Source organism: Aphelocoma coerulescens, chromosome 12 (genome assembly GCF_041296385.1).
Source record: "Aphelocoma coerulescens isolate FSJ_1873_10779 chromosome 12, UR_Acoe_1.0, whole genome shotgun sequence".
NCBI classification, from domain to species: domain Eukaryota; kingdom Metazoa; phylum Chordata; class Aves; order Passeriformes; family Corvidae; genus Aphelocoma; species Aphelocoma coerulescens.
The window spans coordinates 15769287-15790357 of record NC_091026.1 but is presented as its reverse complement, the minus strand read 5'-3'; the positions used below and the strand labels follow the sequence as shown (position 1 = coordinate 15790357).

Sequence of the window (21071 nt, the reverse complement as noted above, 5' to 3'; positions counted from 1 at the left end):
GAAACACATCCTTTCATTGCTAATGCTTCAGGCTAGAAATTCTTGGTATTTTAATATAAGTTAAAATACAGCTAGTGTTGGAAACTCCGTAAACTTTATTCTGGCATATCTATGTAATTTCAAGTCTCCTGTTTATTTTTTACTGATTGTATTTGTAGCTTTCATTTCCCCACTGATTTTTGAACAGTGTATTGTCCGTTTAGTGAGGATACTTAGTGGTTGGAGTGAGTAGTGTTGGGAGAACTGAAGACTTTGGCATGCAAAAAGATGGAGTTCACCTGCATTTCTGCAGCAAGTATTGGAAAGTCTTTATGTTGCTGGAGCAGCAAAATCTGTCTGTGCTATCGGAAGAGCCAGCTACTTGTGCAGTGACATGGATGTTCAGATGTCCTGAATGGCAGCAACAATAATCAGAAAGTTGCTTTGGGTGACATTAAACTGTGGCTGTGAAATCCTTTAGTTTATGAAGATTTTTGTTTTTTCACTTGTGAACTTCAGAGGTTCACGTGTCGCTCAGTGCTTGACCACAAGCTAAGCCAGGGATCTGGTCCCTCTGGCAAGTGTAGGGATGATTAGTTTTGGTGCGTGTGTTCTTGTTTCTTGCTTCATAAAATAGCCTCTTAGCCTATTGCAGAGGAATGTGTTGAGGAGAAATACATTACCTTAAAAAATGTAAAGATTGGCTGCAGTAGAAGGCACAGAAATACATGAAAACGGATTCATGCGTGGTCATGTCTGCCTCTATTTCCCCCTTATAGTTTGTCACTCATATTTCTGTGTCGGCATTATTGTGCTGAGCCTGTAGGACATTACCTGTTGTATTTTCTCTTTTTGCCTGTAGATCAGGCAGGGACAAGCTCCAACCTGATCTTACTGTGTGGGTTTTTTTTTAAAAAAAAAGGTAGTAATATAATCTGTGGGCAAATTGCACTTTAATTCGTAATTGTGCTATGAATATGGACTTGGCTTTCAAACACACTCCGAGTTTAAACTGCAGTTTGACTTTTATTTAGATAAATGCCTTTGAGTTCATAGTGAAATGGATATCTGCTGTAGGCTGGTATTGATTTAAAGGTCTCTTGAGTGTTTTAAAAGACAGTAGGGGCTTACAGGACAGCATATGTTAAACTGAGATGCTTGGTTAGGTTTTACACTCCTGTATAGCTTCAGTTCTAGGCTCTGTTAAGAGCCAGCCTGTGTTGTTGATTTGTAGAGCATTCTTCCACAGCAGGTATTGGCAAAAATTTGAACATTTTGGGCAAGATGTAAGGAGCTGCCTTCAGAGCTGGCTGCTCTGAAATGATGGCGAATGGTGTGATGTGAGAGCCATCAAATGATTCCCTCGTGCAGGGGAATGCTTTGAGGACTTCCCATAAATGCATTACAAGAGGGCAGGTGATCAATATCTGCTTTTTAGCTTGAAAGAGGTGTTTATCACTTCCTGCTAGTCATGCAGAGTTGGTAAGCTTTGTAGTCTTTCAAGTCTTGGTATTTGTAAGGCTGCCGTGAGCCTGGATTTCTCCTTGCTTTGCCGCAGAATGCAGTGTGTTAGTGTGAGCACTTCAAGAGGCATTTTCCATCAATGCTCTTCTGGCAGCTGCCTTCTCTTTGTGCGTGCCTCAGCTCTTGGGTCATGGAGCTTGGTAAAAGTTCCGTAGGTGCCTCGGTGATTTAGGTCCTGTTTACCTGTTTGGGTTCCAGACCTGCTTGCTTTCTGTGGGCACAGTTTTAAAGCAAAGAAAAACCCAAACCAGGGGAGATTGGCCAGTTTTCTAGTCAGACTGGCTTGGTGGTTTGAAAAAGCAGCTCAATGTTTGAGGGCTTATCTAAAATCAGGCCATGAATCTTTTGGATTGTGTTCAGAGGTGCAGTAAGAGGGTGTAACATCCCTGCAGAGGAGGCAGGAGGGTTGATTTTTACCCAGGGTAATATCCTAGAGCAGGGTGTGGAGCAAAGTAAAATTAAAGAAGTCCCCCCCACAATTTCCTTACAATTTACTGTGGTTGTTTTTCTGCTACCACCCATCAATTTGCCTCCTCCCTCTTTAGATTACACACTAACAGAAACATGCCAGCACTGCATAGAGAATAGTAATTAAAGCACTTGTTACTTTCTGCACCATTAGTCACTCGGTCTTTATTCATCTGTGTTCTCCTGGTTAGTCCCTAGCTGCAGGTTCGACCTGTCCTGTGTGGTGTGCTGAGACTGCGTATCTCGGAGGGAAGACTGCAGTTGCACAGTATGATGCTACAGCACAGCATGGCAAAGCTCTTGTGGTTTCTGGAGTTGGCACTTAATTTGCATTATTTTGCCTGTTTGCTGTCCCTAGCAATCCTTGCAGTATGTTCCTACCTGAAGCATGTTGAGCTCTGGATGTGTTTCCAGTCAGGGATGTCCTGTGAGGCAGGTCTGCTCTCCCACCAGGCTGCTTTCAGATAATATGGCACAACCCATTTGTCATCCATCAGTGCTAGAATATGATTCAGATTAGACTTGGGCTGTTGGATAGTTGGAGGGCATTGGCTGGGGTTGTTGAGGACCAAAGTGTGTACTACTGTGTGGCTTGCAAGCTGTATTCACTGATTAAATAAAACCGTTCCGTGATATACTAATTATATAATCTTGTTAGAAAATGTAGAATATATTTTATGTTGCACATAGTAAGTGTACATACCTATATATGTATGTATTTCCTTTGTAACACACAGTGGTATAAAAAAATACTCCATGTGAATATAGCTATAAAATATTTAGTGGAAGGTTTGTTGATTGTTTCAGTTCAGACTTTAATTTGTCAGGAAATATCCTATTCATCTGTGATTAGTTTTGTGGTTGTGAATAACCAATAGTAGAATAATAAATGTAATTGTGTAATATGAAGACAAATTAAAACCACACTAATCTAATGCAAAAGAGGAAGAAGCTTGGGGGAGAGCTAGATAACATTTTTGTCATGGAACTAAACTCACTCATGTATTCAGCAGAAAAGTGCTGCTCTCCCGTTTAAGTTCTCTTTTGAAAAAAGCCAAAACCCAAACCCTCCAGTGCAATCCAGAATAATTAGGATGACTCTGTTTTGCTGAGCAGGGTGACTGCAGTTTGCTGATCTCACTGTCTTTTATTTTAACAGAAACCTGAGCTACAACAAGTTGACAGAGATTGATCCTTCTGCCTTTGCAGAGCTGTCGAACCTGCAGGAAGTGTAAGTATTCCTTCAAAGGTTTTAATTGTATTTTGCCAGGGCTGCTTCTGGGCCAGGAGGAAATTGTATCTCGTTTCCTAAGACAGTACCTTCCTTTAGCTAAGTTGATGAGCAGGTCTGACTTGGTGTGGAGGTTTTTTTCCCTCCATATTGTACCTGTGCTGCTTTTTTAAAACCAATCAATTAGCAGAACACAACATCCCAATTAAAACAGCAGAGCTGTTATTGGAAATCATTGGAGTTTGCCTCCCTTGGTGTTGTGCAATGCTCAGAGGGAGCAGTTTGGCACACCTGAACATACACACAAAGCTCCTTGCTGAAAGCGTAACCCCGAAGCAAGGCAGAACAGCCTGGATTGTGATACCTGATGCCAACCGAGCCCAAATCTCCCAGGAAACAAAGGTGTAGTGTAGTGGATAACAAAGCACTTAACTGTGTCTCCTCCTCTCTCAAACATTTGTGCTCCTTTTGGAACCAGAACAAATTCTGTTGGAAGTCTTTGCTAGGAGAGGGTAAACTAGCAGGGCTGTCTTCTGCTCTGCTGGGGAAAAGAGGAGCTGGTGAAGGTTGGAGTGGCTGTGCCAGGCCCGCCTTGCTGATGAAAGAGACCTGTTTGAGGGAACTGCAGGTTTTCCAAGCTCCTGATCTCTGTGAAGGCTCAGCAGTTTCACTCAGAGAGGGGCTGTATTGTGAACCCTTCACGGGGATTCCTGGAGCTCCAATTTTGGGGTTTGAAAAACGAAAGTGACTGAAATTGCAGGCGGTGGGCTGAGGTAATGAGCTCATGTTTGCCTGGTGAATCGCTGGCATACTTGAGGTTTGGGCTCTGTTTGAAGAGCTACGATGCCTCATGGGAAACTGAGAAAACATTTCCTTTCAGAAACAATACTGTGCTGTATCAAGCATTTTCTCTTGTCCTCTGTCTGTTTTCATTAAGTGTTGGCTCTGGGACTCATGGAGGGGCCAGATCCTGTGATTCTTAAGTAGGCAAAAAGTGGAATTCTCTCTTACTGATGCCTGCTGGATTGGACTATGGGGATTAATGTAGCATCTCTCTCCTGGCCTGATTGCCCCTGGCTCCTCTGCTTATGTGAATAGTAGGGACTTGCTGGGGATCATGATTAAGTGAGGAATATATATCAGAAGTGACTGCAGTGCTCTGAAATCAGCTCTTCACGATCTTTAGAGAGAAAGTGATGTGGGTCAGTGGAACACTGCCTGTAGGATCTGTTTTCTCAACTTCTCTTTAAACTGTGGAAAGCCTTAAATTGCTCTGTGCTTAAAGGAAAGAATTACAGCCCTGATCCCAAGAGACTTTAGAATTATCCTAACATGACTGTGGCTTAGCAATAGCTTTTATTCATGGAAGTGCCTGAAGGCGTGTGACTTCAGGGAGCATGGGGTGGGAAATGTGTGTGGCTTCTGATTCCCCAGGTAGGGAATTCCCTTGAGCTTTAAAGTGCTGCATGTGTGTAGAGCAGGACAAGCCCTGCACTGAACAGTTAAACACTATGAAAAGGTGTCAGGGTTTCAGGGGAGATAAGTAATGCAGCCCACAAAAGTAATGGGCAGTTAAGAGCTGCTTGCTGTGTCAGAAAGACAGGAATAGGGAGAGAGCAGAAGAGTGAGTAGGAGGGAAAGGGAGCAGTCAGAAATGGGAGACTGGAAGGGAGGCAGAGGTCTGGAGCACAGCCTGGAAGGCAGGGTCTGGGAAGTGTGAGGGAGAAGCTCTATTAAAAGCCCTATCTACTAATCTTGGTTGCTTTTGAATAAGAGCTAAACCACAGACCACTGAAATAAACTTCATTTCACAAGGAGAACCACATCTATATTGCCAGAGCATCTTCTTTCTGAGGGTTTTTTTAAAGCACTTTACAAACATTCATGAAATAAGCATCATGCTGTGGCATGTCTCGAGAGCAAGTCAGTGTTTCTCTGTGCATGCTGTGCTGGGCAAACCAAGGCACCCTCAGGGAAAGAGATTGCCCCAAATAATAGATGCATTGATAAGACCTGAAACCTCCCATGATGCTTCAAACATGCTGCCTGTGGTTCCTGAGCATTACACAAGCCTTACAACTCTGTGTGTGTCTCTCCATGTGAATAATTAGTGTGGTATATTTTGAAAACATTTCGTTGTCCCTTGATTTTAAGAAAATATCTGCAGACCAAAAGATTTAAACTTCATACCTTATCTTCAATGCTCTGTTTGCTTTACTGAGATTGTGATAAAGTAATAGAATTTACCCTACACTTTTCCCTTTCCCTGAGTTTAGGTAGTTGTTTGTGTGGTTTGTTTTGGTGGCCTTTATGAGAAACTTTTAAAAAAAGTTTTAAGTCTGTGTAGGATGAAATTTAGTGGCTCAAAGTGATGCAAAACCCTGTGATCCCACATGCTCTGCAGTAAGTGTTGGAGGCTCAGGGTAGGGGCTGGACTGGGACATTACTTTCCTTCAGGACACACGATCTTTTTCTCATCCCCTTTGGTGGCTTCATCCAGTGACAATCCCTTGGGGTCCATCCATTCTCATCCCTTGGTTGGAAGGATGGATGGAGGGTGCTTCTGTGGGGTAGGCCCTGTGGTCCTTTCTGGGGTTTCCACAGGTCATATGGATCATAGGATCCACTGAAGGTTTCACGGCTCTCAGGCTTTCTAAGCTCATTGGTAGCAAAGAAAGTAGTAACCATGCTAAAATTCCTCTCCAAACAACTCACCTTTTATTTTCTAAAGTGCCTTTCACTGAAAGCTGTGGAGAGCTGTGCTATTTTTGAGCAGGCTCCATTTCAGCTTGACACCAGCCTGGCAACTGGACTGTAAATATTTTATATGGGTGGCCCCCCCTCCTCCTCTGGCTCAGCATCCAGAGGCAGCGGGTTTGTGTCGTCAAAGGTGAGGGCTGGGGAAGTGAAAGGAGACTGAAAGTTTAAAGTTGTTGAACCTGGCTGTTCTGTTTTGAGGGTTTTTTTCCCCTCTCTTTTTTTTCTTTTTCAATTCATGGGGGAAAAGAGAAGATGAGGGGGAAATCCCAGGCAAATAGAGAGCTTGGCTGTCTCCTCTGTGTCAGCAAGTGGTGCCTGTGAGCCAAGAGAGAAAATGAGGTGGGAGAACCACTTCTGACTGACTCCTGACGTGACAGGAGGCTGATATATGAATATCACACTTATGTCAGAGGAGGGTTTGACCAGTTGTCAGATGCTGTTTGGTGTCAGAGCTGCTAAACCAGAGCTGACCCAAGCTCCTTCCTCTTCAAAAGATGCTCAGTTGGATATTAATGAAAACATGCCACAAATAAGCATTTTAATGCTCTTTCCAGCTTGCTCTGTACCTTTGGAAGTTCTAGACCATGTTGTAATATGAACAACAGTGAGCTTTTAGTTGCAGAGTGGAGCTCCTTGCTGAATTGCAATGCATATGGCTTCTTTCCCTTCCATTTTAAGGCACGGGTATAATGTCAGAGGCAGAGGAAAGCTTTTATCCCAGCAGTGCTTGGAACTTCTCATGAAATCAAATATCTTGCCTCCTCTCAGAGGAGCCAGAAGGGAAGTTCTGGGATGAATGTGCCACTGCCCTCTCCCACCTGCCAAAAATAGTGTTAAAGGAAAGAAGAGGGAGCAAAAAACCCCAACATAACTTAGGATTGCCCCTGCTCGTGCCTGTGGCTTAGCACACCTCAGCTGTGCAGCTCTGGGATGCTGTGCTTTGCACCCAAATTGTGATCTTTTCCGGATTCCCTGTGGAAGGGAAGCACTCAGAAGGCCTGCAGTGACCCTGCAAGGCTCTGCCTCAAGCAGGAGCAATGGGATCTGAGGTGGTGTTTGGGCGTCCTGGGGAGCCTGGACAGGGCTTGGCTGTGATCACTGCAGCGAGCGGTGTGAGGGGGGGAGTGGGCAAGAAGGTTGAGAAATTAGGTAATTTTCAAGCAGCCAGACGAGCGACTGTTACAGTAATTAATTGACTAATTCACCGTACAAACAAGGGCTCTTTAAACCAAGGAAGAGCCAGTCACATGGCAAGGATCTGTTTTCAGTCAGAAAAACACTTCAAGCATTAGGCCCTTGCAGGGGACGTTTCTGTGCTGGTGGTTGCAGGAGCGGGTGGCCTGCGGTTCCATTCACCCGGGGGCTCCCTGTGCTCCCCGGCGCCTGGAGCAGGGCCCCGTGTCTGGTGACATTCCTGTGCCCAGCACTGTGTGCTGCTGGCTCTCTGGGGAAATCCCTCTGGGATTTTCAGAGCTGGTCCTGGTGTGTTGGTTTAACAAAACCTGGTTTGTGTGGGGACAGGGAAAAAAAGCTGTTCAAAACTTCTATGTCCAGCACAGAGCCAATTGCTGAAGGCTCTGACGATGGGCAGGTTACTAGCCCAGTTAGACAAATTGTGGAGAGGATGCCACTTGGTTATGCCCTCAGGCCCCAATCTGGTATGGAGGGGGTGAGCAGGGGCTGCTGCTTGGGGAAGGGGTTAAATTCCTGTCCTGAGGCAGTGGGACCCATGGCCTTGGGTGCAAAAATCTCCTGTCTCAGGCTTGACTCTGTGATGACTCTGGAAACACAGGCTAGTGGAGGGCTGTGGCACAATGCTTTCTTCCCTGCCACTTTAGGGAGTGGGTGGCAGGGGGGAAAAGAAGCCTTGCTCTTGTAAAGACAGTGTGGTGGAACCAGTGATGGTGGCTCTCATGTATTAAAGAGTAAGGTGTGGCCATCAGAGGTCCAGGCAAACCCCTTGAGATGGAGGTCTCCACCCCAGTGTAAGTACCAGGCCTCCCCTGCTCCTGTATGCTTGGGTACAGGATGCTTGGCTTCAACCCTTAATTTCTGTTTCTTGCAGGCGACTGGACAACAATGAGCTGACTGCCATTCCCTCCCTGGGATCTGCTGCTTCCAGCGTCCGCTCCCTCCACCTGTAAGTCACTGCCACCTCCTGTGGCTCTGGGCTCTCTGTGGGGTGGGTTTAGTGGCCTCTGAGAGTTCCATGTGTGTCACACTCCTGCTGACTCTAGATTTCATTTTTTGGTTTGTTGGCACCTTAATTAAGAAACAACATCTTGAATAGCGTGATTTGTGTGAGGTGCTTATGGTCAGTGGTAACTTATGTCAATAAATTCCATAGGTTGAATAAAACTTCTTTTTTCTTTTCTGTCTTTGGGTTTCAACCATTAGGTCATACTTGCGCTATTAAATTTTACCTTTTCTTTATTGTTCTTTTTTTTCCCTGGCCCTGTTCTGATCATTTCTTCTTTCCTCTTAAAGCCAGAGACTATTAATATCTTAATCTTGTAGGGACCTCATTCCAGACCTGTTTTTATGGTTTCTTTCAACTTCTTTTTAACACTTTCTTTTGAGAGAGCAGTGATTGTAAAGCATGATCTGCAGAAGGTTTGAAGTTCCTAACTTTGGTAGTTTAGGTGACCACAGAAGCATTAGATTCCTGAGAGCCCTCGTGTACCTGCCAGTGAGGATCTTGGATTGATGGTGCTGCTGAAGGGAATAAAATACTAAAATATCAAACTATTTAGTTCCTAAAGAGTGTGGATTTCTAAAATTGTTTTTGCATGTGTCTGCTTGTAATGTGCACTGAGAAGGAATTTTGCTGAGGTATGCATGATACCTCCCAGGTTCCTGGGAAGTGTTTATAGCTAATAGGAACTTCAACAAAGTGCTAGAGCAGTTCAAGTGGTGGCTTCCAGCCTGCATGGCCTTGCAGTACACCCACAGGCAGGTATCTGTATTTTCCATGGCTTTGGTACTTCTTGTGGTGCAAAATGCCTGTGACCACACCTCCAGCTCATTGGCCTCTCTTGCTCAAAAGGCTCTGATTTACTCTGAGGCAGCCTTGATCTGTTGACTTACCATGCTGCCACATTTGTGCTGTGCATCAGGGTTTGAAAAAGAGCTCCAGAAATCTTACTTATGGATGGAAAGCTTGCATAGAATTTGCTATCCAGGGGTATAGTTTTAGGCCCCCCAGATTGGCTTCTCTTTCTCATGAAGTCTATAAATGCTTTGAGTTCCACAAGCCCCCGTTGTTATTTTTGCTATTAACTTAGCTGTTGGCAAAGAACCAAATTGCTGGAGCTTTGGGTTTTTTATTCCTGAAATGAAATAAGCAGTTTGGAAAGGAGGAATAATGACTGGTGGAAGGCAGTAGATTTACAGCTTCTCTGAAATTTTAGAGTGGTGCAGAAGGAAGGAGAAGGTACAATGCCAAATGATAAAAGGATGGTATTCCAAACAGACCTGCTTAGTATCACTTTCCAGAAATTCAAAATGCTCTCCTCAGCTGCTACACGTAAATAACTCTGATAGTGGGATTTGTAATGCTGCTGTCATACTTCTGCAACAAGGGTCTCTTTGTTTAGCTTTTATTAGAGAATGCCACTTTTTCCCCCTTGCATTTCCTTTTAATTTTTATCAGAGATAAAAATAACCTGGAAGATGTTTTAAAGTACCTGCTTCAGTCGATGTTGCTGACTCACATTGGAATGATTTGCTGAGGAAGTGAAGGTTTCTCTATCTTTGGGAGTCTTTAATCAATTGGTTGGCTTCCTAAAAGATGGTCCTTTAGTTCAATCCTAGGTTAATGGGCTTGATAGGCAAATTGGTGGGTAAAGTTATTTAGCCTTGTATGATGTAAGGAGTCAGATTATATGGTCATACTGGTTTCTTCTGGCCTTCCAATCTGTGAAGTAATAATGGGGGAGGCTGCCAAACCAAACCCAGGGTGAAGACTCATAATGAAGACTTGTGTACTGAGAAATTGGTTTATGTTTAAGTGTGTAGTGTTGCAGTGTATTCTTACTGCTAAAGAAAAATAAATACATTTCCTTTTTTTTTCAGTGTTTAGAAATGTGTGAAGTGTGTTTACCTCACAAACCTCTGAAGTAGGTTTTGTATATAGCATGTGGTTAAGTATTTCCAAAGGACTGTTAATGTATTATAAAAGCAAGGGTTGTATATTTGTCACTCAAAACAGCCCTCCTAAATGAGTTACTTCATCTCCTGCTCTTCCTAAACAGGAGAAGACACTTTTTCTCCTTTTGGGGCTGGGAGAAAGAAATCTGCTGTACTGCCAAACTCAACTTTTGCATAAAGTTTTGTTTGGGTGGTTTTTTTTGTTTTGTTTTTGTTGTTGTTGTTTGGATTTTTTTAAATGAGCTTTGGTTTGCATTCACTGCTTTTGGGTTTCCCATACCTGTCTCCATCACCCAAAACTTGCCTGACCCCACATATGTGAGGACCACAGGCCAGCTCAGTATATATGTAAGCGTGTGAGAATCTGTCGAAGAGAGAATTCTCAAAGCTTTCTGCAAGCCTTTGGATGTCCCAGGCTGCAGATGGATGCAGACATAACATATGTATCAAAAATGCTTTGTCCTAATATGCTGCCATGAAGTTTGGTTCAGTTTAGTTATTCCTCGAAGAATCAGTTTGTTTGTCTTGCATGTTGAAAATATTGCCAAAGTTGTTCATTTCAGCGAGAGCAAACATAAGGGACTTGATAAGGCTTTTAATAGAACAGAAGGGAAAAATAATCTATGTACGGGTTACCAAATAAAGACAGACATTAAATGCAAACATCTGTGAGTGCAAACAAAAGCCAGGAAATTCAGCTGGGAGGGGGAGAGACTGAATCTGGATTCATTCCGAAATTACATTGGAATAGCTGAGAGGAGAACCTTGCCTGAAATTCCCACAGCATTTGTAATTTAGTTACAGTTCCTAGACTTGGACATTTGGGAGTTGATGGCAGGATGTTTTCACTGACATGCCCTTGGCTGAGGATTTCCCATCCCAGTGCAGCTACAGTGTGTTAACTCTGAAGGCTCTTGAGAAGACCCTGTTACCTGATCTGGTGGGGAAAGGGATGATGGAAGAAATCATTTATTTGCAGAAGTTAGTCTGTTTATATCCAACTTCCTCATGAACTTGCATGGAAGGACTCTTAGGCTTGCCAGGTTAAAGGAGCTGCAATCAACCCTGCACTGGTCTGTTATTATGGGTTTCCTACAAACCCCCAAGCAGGCACAAGCTCAGCCCTTACTCTGGGGCCTGTCTTCACTGCTGCATCTTAGCTGCATGTGGGTAAATGCATCCTGGAGGGGTTTTGGGGAGTTTGGACAGGATGATGGAGGTGGATCCTTGTCCTCTGCCCTTGCTCCAAGCCTGATTTCGGTCAGCATCCTCTGACACAGGCGCACCAGCACAGGCTGTTGGGCAGCTGTAGGGCTCAGTGGAGAGTGCTAACCAGACCTCTGGAGCAAGCGTGGTAAACAGAGCACACTCTGCCACATCCATAGCTGACTGGGAATTAAGGAAGTTAACAGATTAAACACTTAAAAATAACTTTCATTTCTTTCACTGTAAGTCTTTTAAGCCCCCAGCCATTTAGGAACAAAGGGGACAGTGACCCACAGCAGTCAGCTGTGTGTTAGCAACAGGCAGAGCTGTTTAAGATACTTTGGCCCCATCGTCTTGCTCTGAATAGGCACAGATAACAAGGAGCTCAGAATAGGGATTTTTGGAGCAAAAGAGTGTGAAATAGGATTAGCTGATTCACAAGAAGATGCAGTGACACTGCAGTGTATTTACTGGGGAAAGCGAAATCAATAGGCCTACTCTGCTGCCAAACTGAGCAGAAAAGTCTCCTGAAGAAAATCAATCTTCTTTACAGACTCATTAATGTAAAGATCAATTCACATTAAACTGTAATTAAACAGAGAGCTAATAGGAGAAGGGTAAGTGACCTACTGTGTCCCAGGCAAAATAGATCATGTAAAATTTGAAAACTAAATACACAGAGAATTGGAAACTGGGAGTGGCAGGGAACATACTAGGACTGCTTGAAGAAGGGCTGATGAGCTCAGATGCTGGTTGGGGCAGCATGATCCTCATGGAAAGGAGGGTATTCTATGCTATTCCAGCTGGATGTGGGGTAAGACAGGTCAAAGACTTCAGCCAGTCTCTTCCATTTGACTTGCATGCTTTCTTGTAGAGCTTTTCCTCTTAAGTACTGGGGATTCCATTATAATTTGAATTAAATTAGCCACATTGTAAAGATTGTGACCCTTGTGTCTTGTCTAACTTTGATTTTCTTTGACGCTCATTAGACCTTTGTAGTAGATTAAAGTTGGCTGGTCTCAGAGGTCCCTAACGTGGCAGAATCAGGATCACACAGAGCTATTGCCTCATTCTTTCATGCAAAGGCTTGGGAAAGCAGCTGTTATTTTAGTGCTGTTTGCACTGCTTCACTCGAGTTGTCAGATGGGGTTTGCAGAGACTCTTTCTGAAAACCCATGTGGTCCATTAGATTCTTTGAGCTGCTGTTCTGCTTTCACCCAAGACAAAGGTGTCTTGCTTCGTGAGCTGAAACAATGCAACCAGCCTGTGCCCTGCTGCTCTGAGTGGGATCTCACAAATTCTTGCAGAAATCTTTCTGCAAGATGTCCTGGGAGCTGGGGTGGTGGGGTTGAGATCTGTGACTTCACTTCATCTTTGCTTTTAAGATGGTGCAGACTCGGTTGAGCATCAGAACTGCAGCTGGAGTTCTGTCCATGCAGTGTCCCAGGGTGACCCCTGTTAGAGGGAAGAGCTCAAAACTGCTGCATCTGTGCTGTTCGTAGAGCACAGCTCAAGCCTGAGCTGGTCTCTACACGAGGTGTGAGCTCACTTCTTGTTCCTGGCTAGGCCAGAGTAAAAACCTCTGTGTAGGCGTTGCTGAGAGCTGGGAAGTTTGGCTTACAGGGAGAATGAGGTTTGAGCTAACACGATAGTACAGACGTAGCCTTGGAGGCCATTTGTGGCCTGGGATCCTGCTGTGCTAATTGCTGTACAAACAGAACAACTGCCTTGACCCCCAAGGGGTTTAATCTGCAAGTCATCTTTGCTGGAGTTAAAAAGGGATGATCTAACAATTAGAAATAAGGAGACTACTCTGTTAATTCCATCTGGGTCGCAGCAAGAGGTTTTGTGCTCATAAGCACAAAATCCAGATGACTCAGACGCAGCCGTGTGCGGGGTCTGGTTGAAGTCAGCAGGCTCTGCTTGTGTGCAGGACGTGCCTTGGGCAGATCAGAAAACCACACTGCCTTCCACTCTTCCTAATTACTGACCCAAAGAAAACTTTCTCTGGGAGCTAAGGCGAAGTGGTGTAGGCATGTGTAGATACATAAGTGGGAACAGATTCACCCCCAACCCCTGCTTGCATCACCTACAAGGTGTAATGTCTGCAGGGGCCAATTCTGCAGTGTTTGCTTAGGCAATTCCCCTCACAGATGGAGAGAGCTGCATTTCTGAGAGTTTGGTCCACACTACAGGCTACACTAGTGAGCTTCTGGGTTTGAATGTGAAATATATTAATACGGAAAGGGAAAATTAAAAGAATGCCAATAGTCAGACTGTTCAGTGTGCAGCAGTGTACAGGCATAAGATATTCTGAAACCCACCTCTTTAGTTTGTTTTGCTCAGAGTTCACATTAAGGCTCTGGTGTGTAAAGTCTGCAAGCTTTTGAGGCCAAAGACTGCAGAGCCTTTCCCAGTGGAGGAAACTGTCATTAATCATGTGCTCCCAAGCACCAGAAGAGATGATGTTTTGACTTCTCTTTTGGGTTGTTGGAACTGTTCTAATCATTTGCATGTCCTCTTTAAGCTTTTAGATATAACATGAGCACATGGAAATGGCAAAGGATCTGAGGCTATTGCAGGGAAATGAGTAATCATTTCTTCTAGAAAAGCAACAGCAGTAAAGCACACAGTTATCAGACTCAACAAAAGAGCATCAGAAAGTAATCTGGGCACATACAGTGTAGTGTAAAAATTGGCCAGAGGATAAAGATAGTGAAAGTTGGTGGCAGCTCATGAAATACCAGTTACCCCTGGAGGCTACTCTATTGTGTATTAACAAGGATAAACGTTTTGTGCAGCTGTGGCAGCTTCTTCTTGTAGAGAATTGCTTTGAGCTGGGCCAGATCTGCTCTGGCATCTGTGTGCTGCTTAGCAGGCCATGATGGGTTAGTATGTGTCTGGAGGAGGGAGAGGACATGAGCGGTCTTGTTGGACAGAGCACAAGGTTGGGAGTTGGAATACTGGAAGAGGATCTTTTTGTGCGTGACCCACATATTCATTACACCCCACAGTAAATTCCCCTTTGGGCGGATTTGCTTCCTCTGAGCTGAAGAGGATCTTCCTCAGTGCAGATGGAACTCCTGGATGTAAAGCATCTCCAAGGGCAGGTGCATATTTTATGTACAATGCACAAGGTGGTTTCCAACTTCTGTCCCTGTACAGATCAAGCCTAGATCAGTTGTTAGGGTCATTTGCAACCATGATCTTTTGTTAAGGTCACTATGAAAAATAGCTTCATATTTGAGCCTTAGAATAGCCCAAACTTGCTACTATTAATATCTGTGGTAGATTGACTGTCACATTTAATGGCATATGGCAAATAAAGCACACATCTACAAAAGCAATTCCTTTGTTAGTCTTCACACAGACCAAGCAGATTTCAAATATAGATAGCTTGCTGCGTTGAACTTTTTTTTAGCATATTGGAGTTTCCTGCCTAAAAACTGCTGGTAATGGCAATTAAGTTTGCTCAGAGGTGAGTAAAAGTGAAGTTGAAGCTACAGTAGAAGCAAGTTAAATTATTTCAGGGTAAAATTCTCTACCCATTTTCCTCTCTGAAAGCTTGACCAATTCAGTTTTTTTTACAAAATTGCACAAAATCAGGAAGCTCTCAGAATGTGTTCCTGCTTCCCTACTGAGATTGACCAGTTAGTCGTCACTGTCAGTTATCCTGGTTGTAGACAGTGGTGCTTGCTGAGAGCATCAGATAGATGCCCAGAGAAGTAAGAACAGGGGTGGGGGTAGAATTGTACGGTTTAAGTTGGGTGGCATAAAACGCTGGCACCATTAGGAATAGCGTAGGCTGAAGAAAATGTTCACTTGAATGTGATCCTGCCATGTTCAGGTTGGAAGAGATTAGCAAAAAAGTCTATAGAAAGCTCATTTCTAACTGAATAAAAGCCAGCTATGTGCTGGATTTTCTCTTATTTTTAACCCATGTCAAATTCCCCAATTAATTGCAGAGGTGAACAATAGAGATCATGTCAAAAGTGATTATCTTGCAAAACCAGCCCTGCTGGGGGTGTGCAGCGTGGAAAATGTGATTGCAGGTTAAGGTAGATGAGAAAGTGATCTGTCACACCTTCAGATGAAGTGATCACTTGAGAGGCTACCCTCCCTTATGTGTGTGCATAACTCGTGCTTGTTAACAGGAATTCCACGTGAATATTGATTGGGAATAAGTGGTTGGGTGAGCACATGTTCTGCCTGTCAAACCATTTAATGTGCAATTGCACATCAGGGAAAATAGCAAAGGCAGCTGGAAAATGAAACAGGAGTGCAGGGCTGTCCGAGTGAAAAGACAACTGTGTTAGCGGTCAGATCTGAGCAGATAAAAATGAATTGGGGAGAGGTAGAATTAAGAGTTGATGGCAAAAGAAAGAATCTATAAATGGCTTATGGATTTTAGACTTAAATATCATCTCCAGTCCAGTCCATCTACTGCAGATCACACACTGTGTGCAAGCAGTTGCTGAACAGGGTGGTGATTAGCAATGAGCAATCAGGCCAAGGGACTGGACTTTTGGTAATCCCTCAGGTGCCCTGGAAAAGGAACACCTTTTGGTGATCTTACTAAGGTATTTTTGCCCTGAAGGTTGTTTTCTTGAGAAAGCAGTCATCTTTTTCAAAATAAGAGGAACTGAAGAAGTAAATGGTCTTATTAAAGAAGCTTGAAGAAGTTACTGGCTAAGTGGTGGTGAATGCTTACACTTTACAAGATCTTCACCAGGGAAGCTTTAACAGCCTATTTTACACCAGCCTGGCTTAGCACAGAGGCAGTTCTACTCTAAAACCCAAATTTTCTCTTCCCTGGATGTTTTGACACCTTGTTCTGGGGTTTCCCAGAGCCACCCTTCCTACTTGGTGAGCTTTATTAGTAACAGGGTGCCTGGACTTGTGAAGAGCAGCTCTTTTCTTTGCTAACTTGACCACTGCTTTTCCACATAGGAGCTATTCCTTCTTGCAGGCTGAGCAGTGTGAGCCAAGCAGAGCTCAGTGAATTCTGCCCAGAGGCAATCCCTGTTCCTGTGACCTTGCTGACAAGACAGATAAGCCCTTTCAACAGAGCACAAGTGTGTGTCATGTTGGAGCAGATGAAACGCCAGCCTATCTACATCTCTCAAGTGTTAACAGGAGTTTGACTGGCCAGTCAAAAATATGTTTCTTCAAATGCTGCCTTTTTCAAGAGGCAGGTCTTTTAGCAGCTTCTGCTGCAAGTTCCATGAGACCAAGGATTTGATAGTCTGGAAGATGTATTCAAGTGTGTTGTCCTTTATTGACCTCTCTTATCATCAGTGGAGTTAAATCCACCTGCTTTCATTGTGTTCCTGTCAAAGGTGGGAAAAGCCCCTCTGTCACATTGTGGCTTAGAGGCACAGACAGCGCATGCTATCAAGAAATCTGCATGCAGTTACAATTTGGATTAAAATTGCAGCATCATGGGCAGAGCCATTGCATTTGGTTTGCACTTGAACTGCTTCTCCACTTGTGTTTATTTCCCCTCCTCGCTCCCGTGGAGAGACAAAAGCAAAACAAAACCACCCACAGAACACATGCACTCTCTTAAGAGAGGCTGTGGTGGATCTTATTTACTTTGATCATGTATTACACAAAGAGAAACTAAAATCAGTATCAGGATTTAAGGATAAAAGTGCTTCCATGCCCTGTGCTTTTGGACCTTCTTGGCTTTCAAATGGAAATGTCATCCTTGTTGATTAGAAGCACAAAACTTGCATGCAGTGAAATGAAAGGAGGCTGCTCTCTCTGCTCCAGTTCCTGCCCTGTGCTAGTTCAGTTGACATCTGGGCTGAATCTGATTTTTAGGTGTCTCTTCTTCCTTATCACAAACCTGACTCATCTTCTAGGCCAATGATAAGGTGGGGGGCCTAGGCAGCAGCCCTGACGTGGGCGCTGTGCAGGTGTGGGGCTGTGGAGAGCAGGAACTCATCAGAGCAGCAACTGGTGGGGTGAAGCTGGCCTCTTTCTTGGCTTCAAGGAGTTGCTTAAGCATTTAATTTGTGATAGAAAATTGAGTTTGGCTGGCATGTATCAGCAGCAGAACAAAGCCCTTGAAGGAGAAGCATAAGAGGAAAAGCCAGTGGTGGAGCAAGAGAGTAGCAGACCAAAGACATGAGATGTAGAACATGGAAACACTGACCTGACTGTCATCTGCCAGCAACTGAATGACCCCTTTCAAATACTGATGCAGCCCTTCCTTCAAAGAGGCTCTGCTGAGCCCCACAACCCCATTCAGACAGCTGGTGCAGAGTCCTGTGGTTTCCTGAATTCTTGTATGAAAACTGCCATTTACCCTATATGACTCCTCTTCCTTCTTCTCTTTTTTGTCCCACGGGACAATTCTCCTCCTTAGCAGAGTTCAGCACTCAGAAGAGCCTCTCTTCTCCTTTGCAGCCTTTCTCAGTGCTTGCTCCAGATGGGGGTCAGGGAATGTGAGAAGTGACAGGAGCAGCGGTTTGGACTGAGAGCTGGAGGAGGGGGTGAAAGACTAGTACAGCTGTGAGTGCTTGCAAATTGCCCCTTTCAAAACCAGCACGGATGGTGCTCAGTGGCTTAGAGATCCTGTCCCTCCCTTGTGCCTTTGGCCAAAACTGCCTTTGGGCAGCCCCTGCTGAAGATATGTGGCCCCAACCCTTGCAGGTGCATCCTCCATCGAGGGATGCGCTCAGGGCTCTGCATATAATCACTGAGATGGTTTGGGGTCAAGCTGCACATGAGGCCATGAGGTTGTGCTCTGGTACTGAGTTCATAAAAGTTCAGGGAGGCTCATTACAGAGGAGCTGTGCCAGACAATGAGAGATGCTTTGCACAGCCCGTTTAATGGATCTGTGCCCTTTGTTGAATGCATCATTTTAAAAGCTGCTGCAGAGCACAATCTTGATGAAACATCCTGTGTAACCAGAAGAGAGCTGGTCCTCTTAGAACCACCCAGTTGCTGATGGGGGGACTGTGCCTGTAACAGAGACTGTCTTGTCTTCAGGAATCTTAATTTGCTTTCATGTCATAGCAGGTTGTGTAATCTCCTGAAGAGATAAGACAGCCTCTGTTTCAAAGATGACTAACTTCTAATCCTGCCTGTCCCACACATTTTGTTCTCCTAATGGAATGAAATGCTGAAGGCTTAGGAAGTTGTATATTGCAAAAAAGATCCGAAATCATATGGTGGCAAGTCAAAGTCCAGTGAAAGGAAATGCAGATCAAAGTGAGGGAGAGAGCTTTGAAAAATGACATGACTTACCTCAGTGGATCTGCCACACAGCATAAGGTCATGCAAGAAGTCAGAAAGTTTACAGTGCTAGTGAAGAAATATTCGAAGAGAATATGTATCTCACTTGGGTATGTGATGGTTTTGGTTACAACAGAAGAAAGGCTTTCCTTCATGCAGTTCATTCTGAACCTAACAAAACCCATTAATGACTATTCATCAGATCCAGGCCTTTGCTTATGTCCAGCTGCTACGACAGATTCTAAAGAGAATGCTTGATCCCTGCCTCTTGTCCATGTGGCTGCCTTACGAAAGAGCTGTGAGAGTGTGCCTGGCAGCAGGATAACATCTGCCCATGGTTGGGTACCCCGGGCACAAGGATGCTCTGAGGCCACTGGGAGTGCACAGGGTCAGTGGTTTCAGTCCATCAATGTGAGAGGCAGATGAGCTTGGTCCCGTGAGTGACCACAGAGTAGCCTTTAATAGACAGGGAAAACACAGCCCCTGGGTCACACTGGGCTCACATGAATAGTCCTGTTGACTGCAGTGGAACTATTTGCGTGAGTAAGAGTTTGCTTGTGGGAATAGAGTTCATAGCACAGCCCTCTGCAGGTGGCAGCTGCTCCCAAGCCCAAAGGGGTGAATTAGCAAATCTCATCCCCCAGACTGATTTCTGCCTCCAAACATCCATGACCTGGAACAGAGAGAGTCACTTCACTGTGAAAGGTTGAATTTTTTTCATCCCCTCCTCCTTCAAAAAAGCCCCATAACCCAGGTTGTTTTTCAAACCCCCTGTCTCGTCCCAGCTGTGTGTAGCTGGGGGTAGTTTGCCTCATGCTTCTCCATCCTAAACCACAAAACAGGGTGAGAACATGACCTGATAAATAAAAGTCCCCTGGAATATATCTGGTTTGAAGCTGATGTACAGCAGATGAAGAAATTGTCTTCAGATTTTCTGCTCTAGTTCAGTATAGTTGGAATAGGTCCATCAGTCTATTCTTGCATTATTCCTATGTATGATTTTAAGTGAAAAACACTGTGAAATGGTCATGGATTTTGTCTGCTGCATCCTAGACCTTTTTTTGAAGGAGTGCTAGGGAGAGGGAAGATCCTAATTTATGGTCTTGGGTAGAGCACGTAAACCTTTAAGAGAAAGTTTGGATATCCATAAAAAATTGTGCAGGTGGCTTTTTTTGGTGGTTTGGGGTTTGGTTTTCTGGTTTTGGGCTTTTTAGGGATGATGTTTTTTGGGTTGGTTTTTTTTTGTGTGGCTGACCCTAAAATGCAGTGGCTGCCTGGCCTGCCACTGCTCTGCTTTTGTTGTGTGTGCAGCCAGCACCTGAACAAACAGAGCTGTATCTGTGACAGCCTGGGAATCTACCAGGATTCCTCAGGGGAAGGAGTGATTCAGAGCATCTGAGAAAAGTGGGGGCTGCTTCCATGCATCCTTGCTTCCTGTCCAAACAATAACCCATGCAGCCTTACTCTGAAAGGACAGTGGGGCAGTTCCCATAACTATATACAGTGTGTTTGTGCTGGATAAAAATACACATTCTTGTGACAGTCCAGAATCTTGTGCCTCATGGATTATTCTGGAAAGGCTGATAAGACAATGAAAAGTGTCAGACAACTAGTGGGGGTTTCCAGAGCACTTGGGAAGTGTGAGGGCTCATGCACAGCCAGTTCAGTTTTTCTGGGAAGGTCTCATATGAAGAGCTAGAGGATGATATGGCACAGACTTCCAGCATGTCACTTGCATGTTTACTACTTCTTCTGCTGCAGAGATGGCTTCACTCTACTCCAAGGCAGACATTTCACAAGCTACAGTAGAGGAAAAAATTTTTCTGAAATAAGTCTTTGGAAGTAAAATTTATAAATAAAATGTTAAAATCATATAAGAAGTTCTGCACTGATAAATTGTTTGAACTTTGAGTCAAAGCTGATGTGCAGGTCCTGATGACATTCTTCCCCTTCCTTCTTTCCATACGTTAATAAAAATCACTCAAGAGATTTCCGGTTATTGACTGTAATAAGGTGACCAGGAAAAGCAGAAACATTGATGTTGCTGCTGTTGTAAAGAAAAATTCATCTTCCAGATTATCAGTTACCCTCCTTGCCTGTTAGGAAAATTGCTCAGGCAATTGCATTGCACTCTACTCTGAAACCATGATTTTATTTATCATTTTTTGAGTTTGTGTAGTGAGTGATGGGCTAAAATCAAATGGCAAATCATGTAAGGTGAAAGCTTAGGAACCCATGTCTTTGATCTTCTGTGTTTCTAGGAGGATCAGTACTGGATTTCCATCTCCTCTGAGCTGAGGAGGAGGAGGGCAGGTAGTTCCAGGCATGTGTTAGTCACAGTGTATGTGATCCATCTCCGGTTACTCTGCCTTTGAAGTCCCTCTCTTTGCATGGCCAGTCTCTGGCACCAAACCTTGCCTGTCCTTCAGTAGCAAACCCCATAACTCACTCTGACTCCAGCATTTCGTTACTTCAATACTTTGGCAGTATGGAAGTACTAACCAAACC

At 44.2% G+C, this 21071-nt stretch overlaps 1 protein-coding gene across 1 annotated transcript in view; it reads left to right on the top strand.

The window, feature by feature from the left end:
- Positions 1 to 21071, top strand: part of LRIG1 (leucine rich repeats and immunoglobulin like domains 1) — a 92245-nt gene that overhangs the window by 32637 nt on the left and 38537 nt on the right. The window contains 2 exon segments of the mRNA XM_069028419.1: positions 3131 to 3202; positions 8028 to 8102. Coding sequence (XP_068884520.1) covers positions 3131 to 3202; positions 8028 to 8102 — 147 coding nt within the window.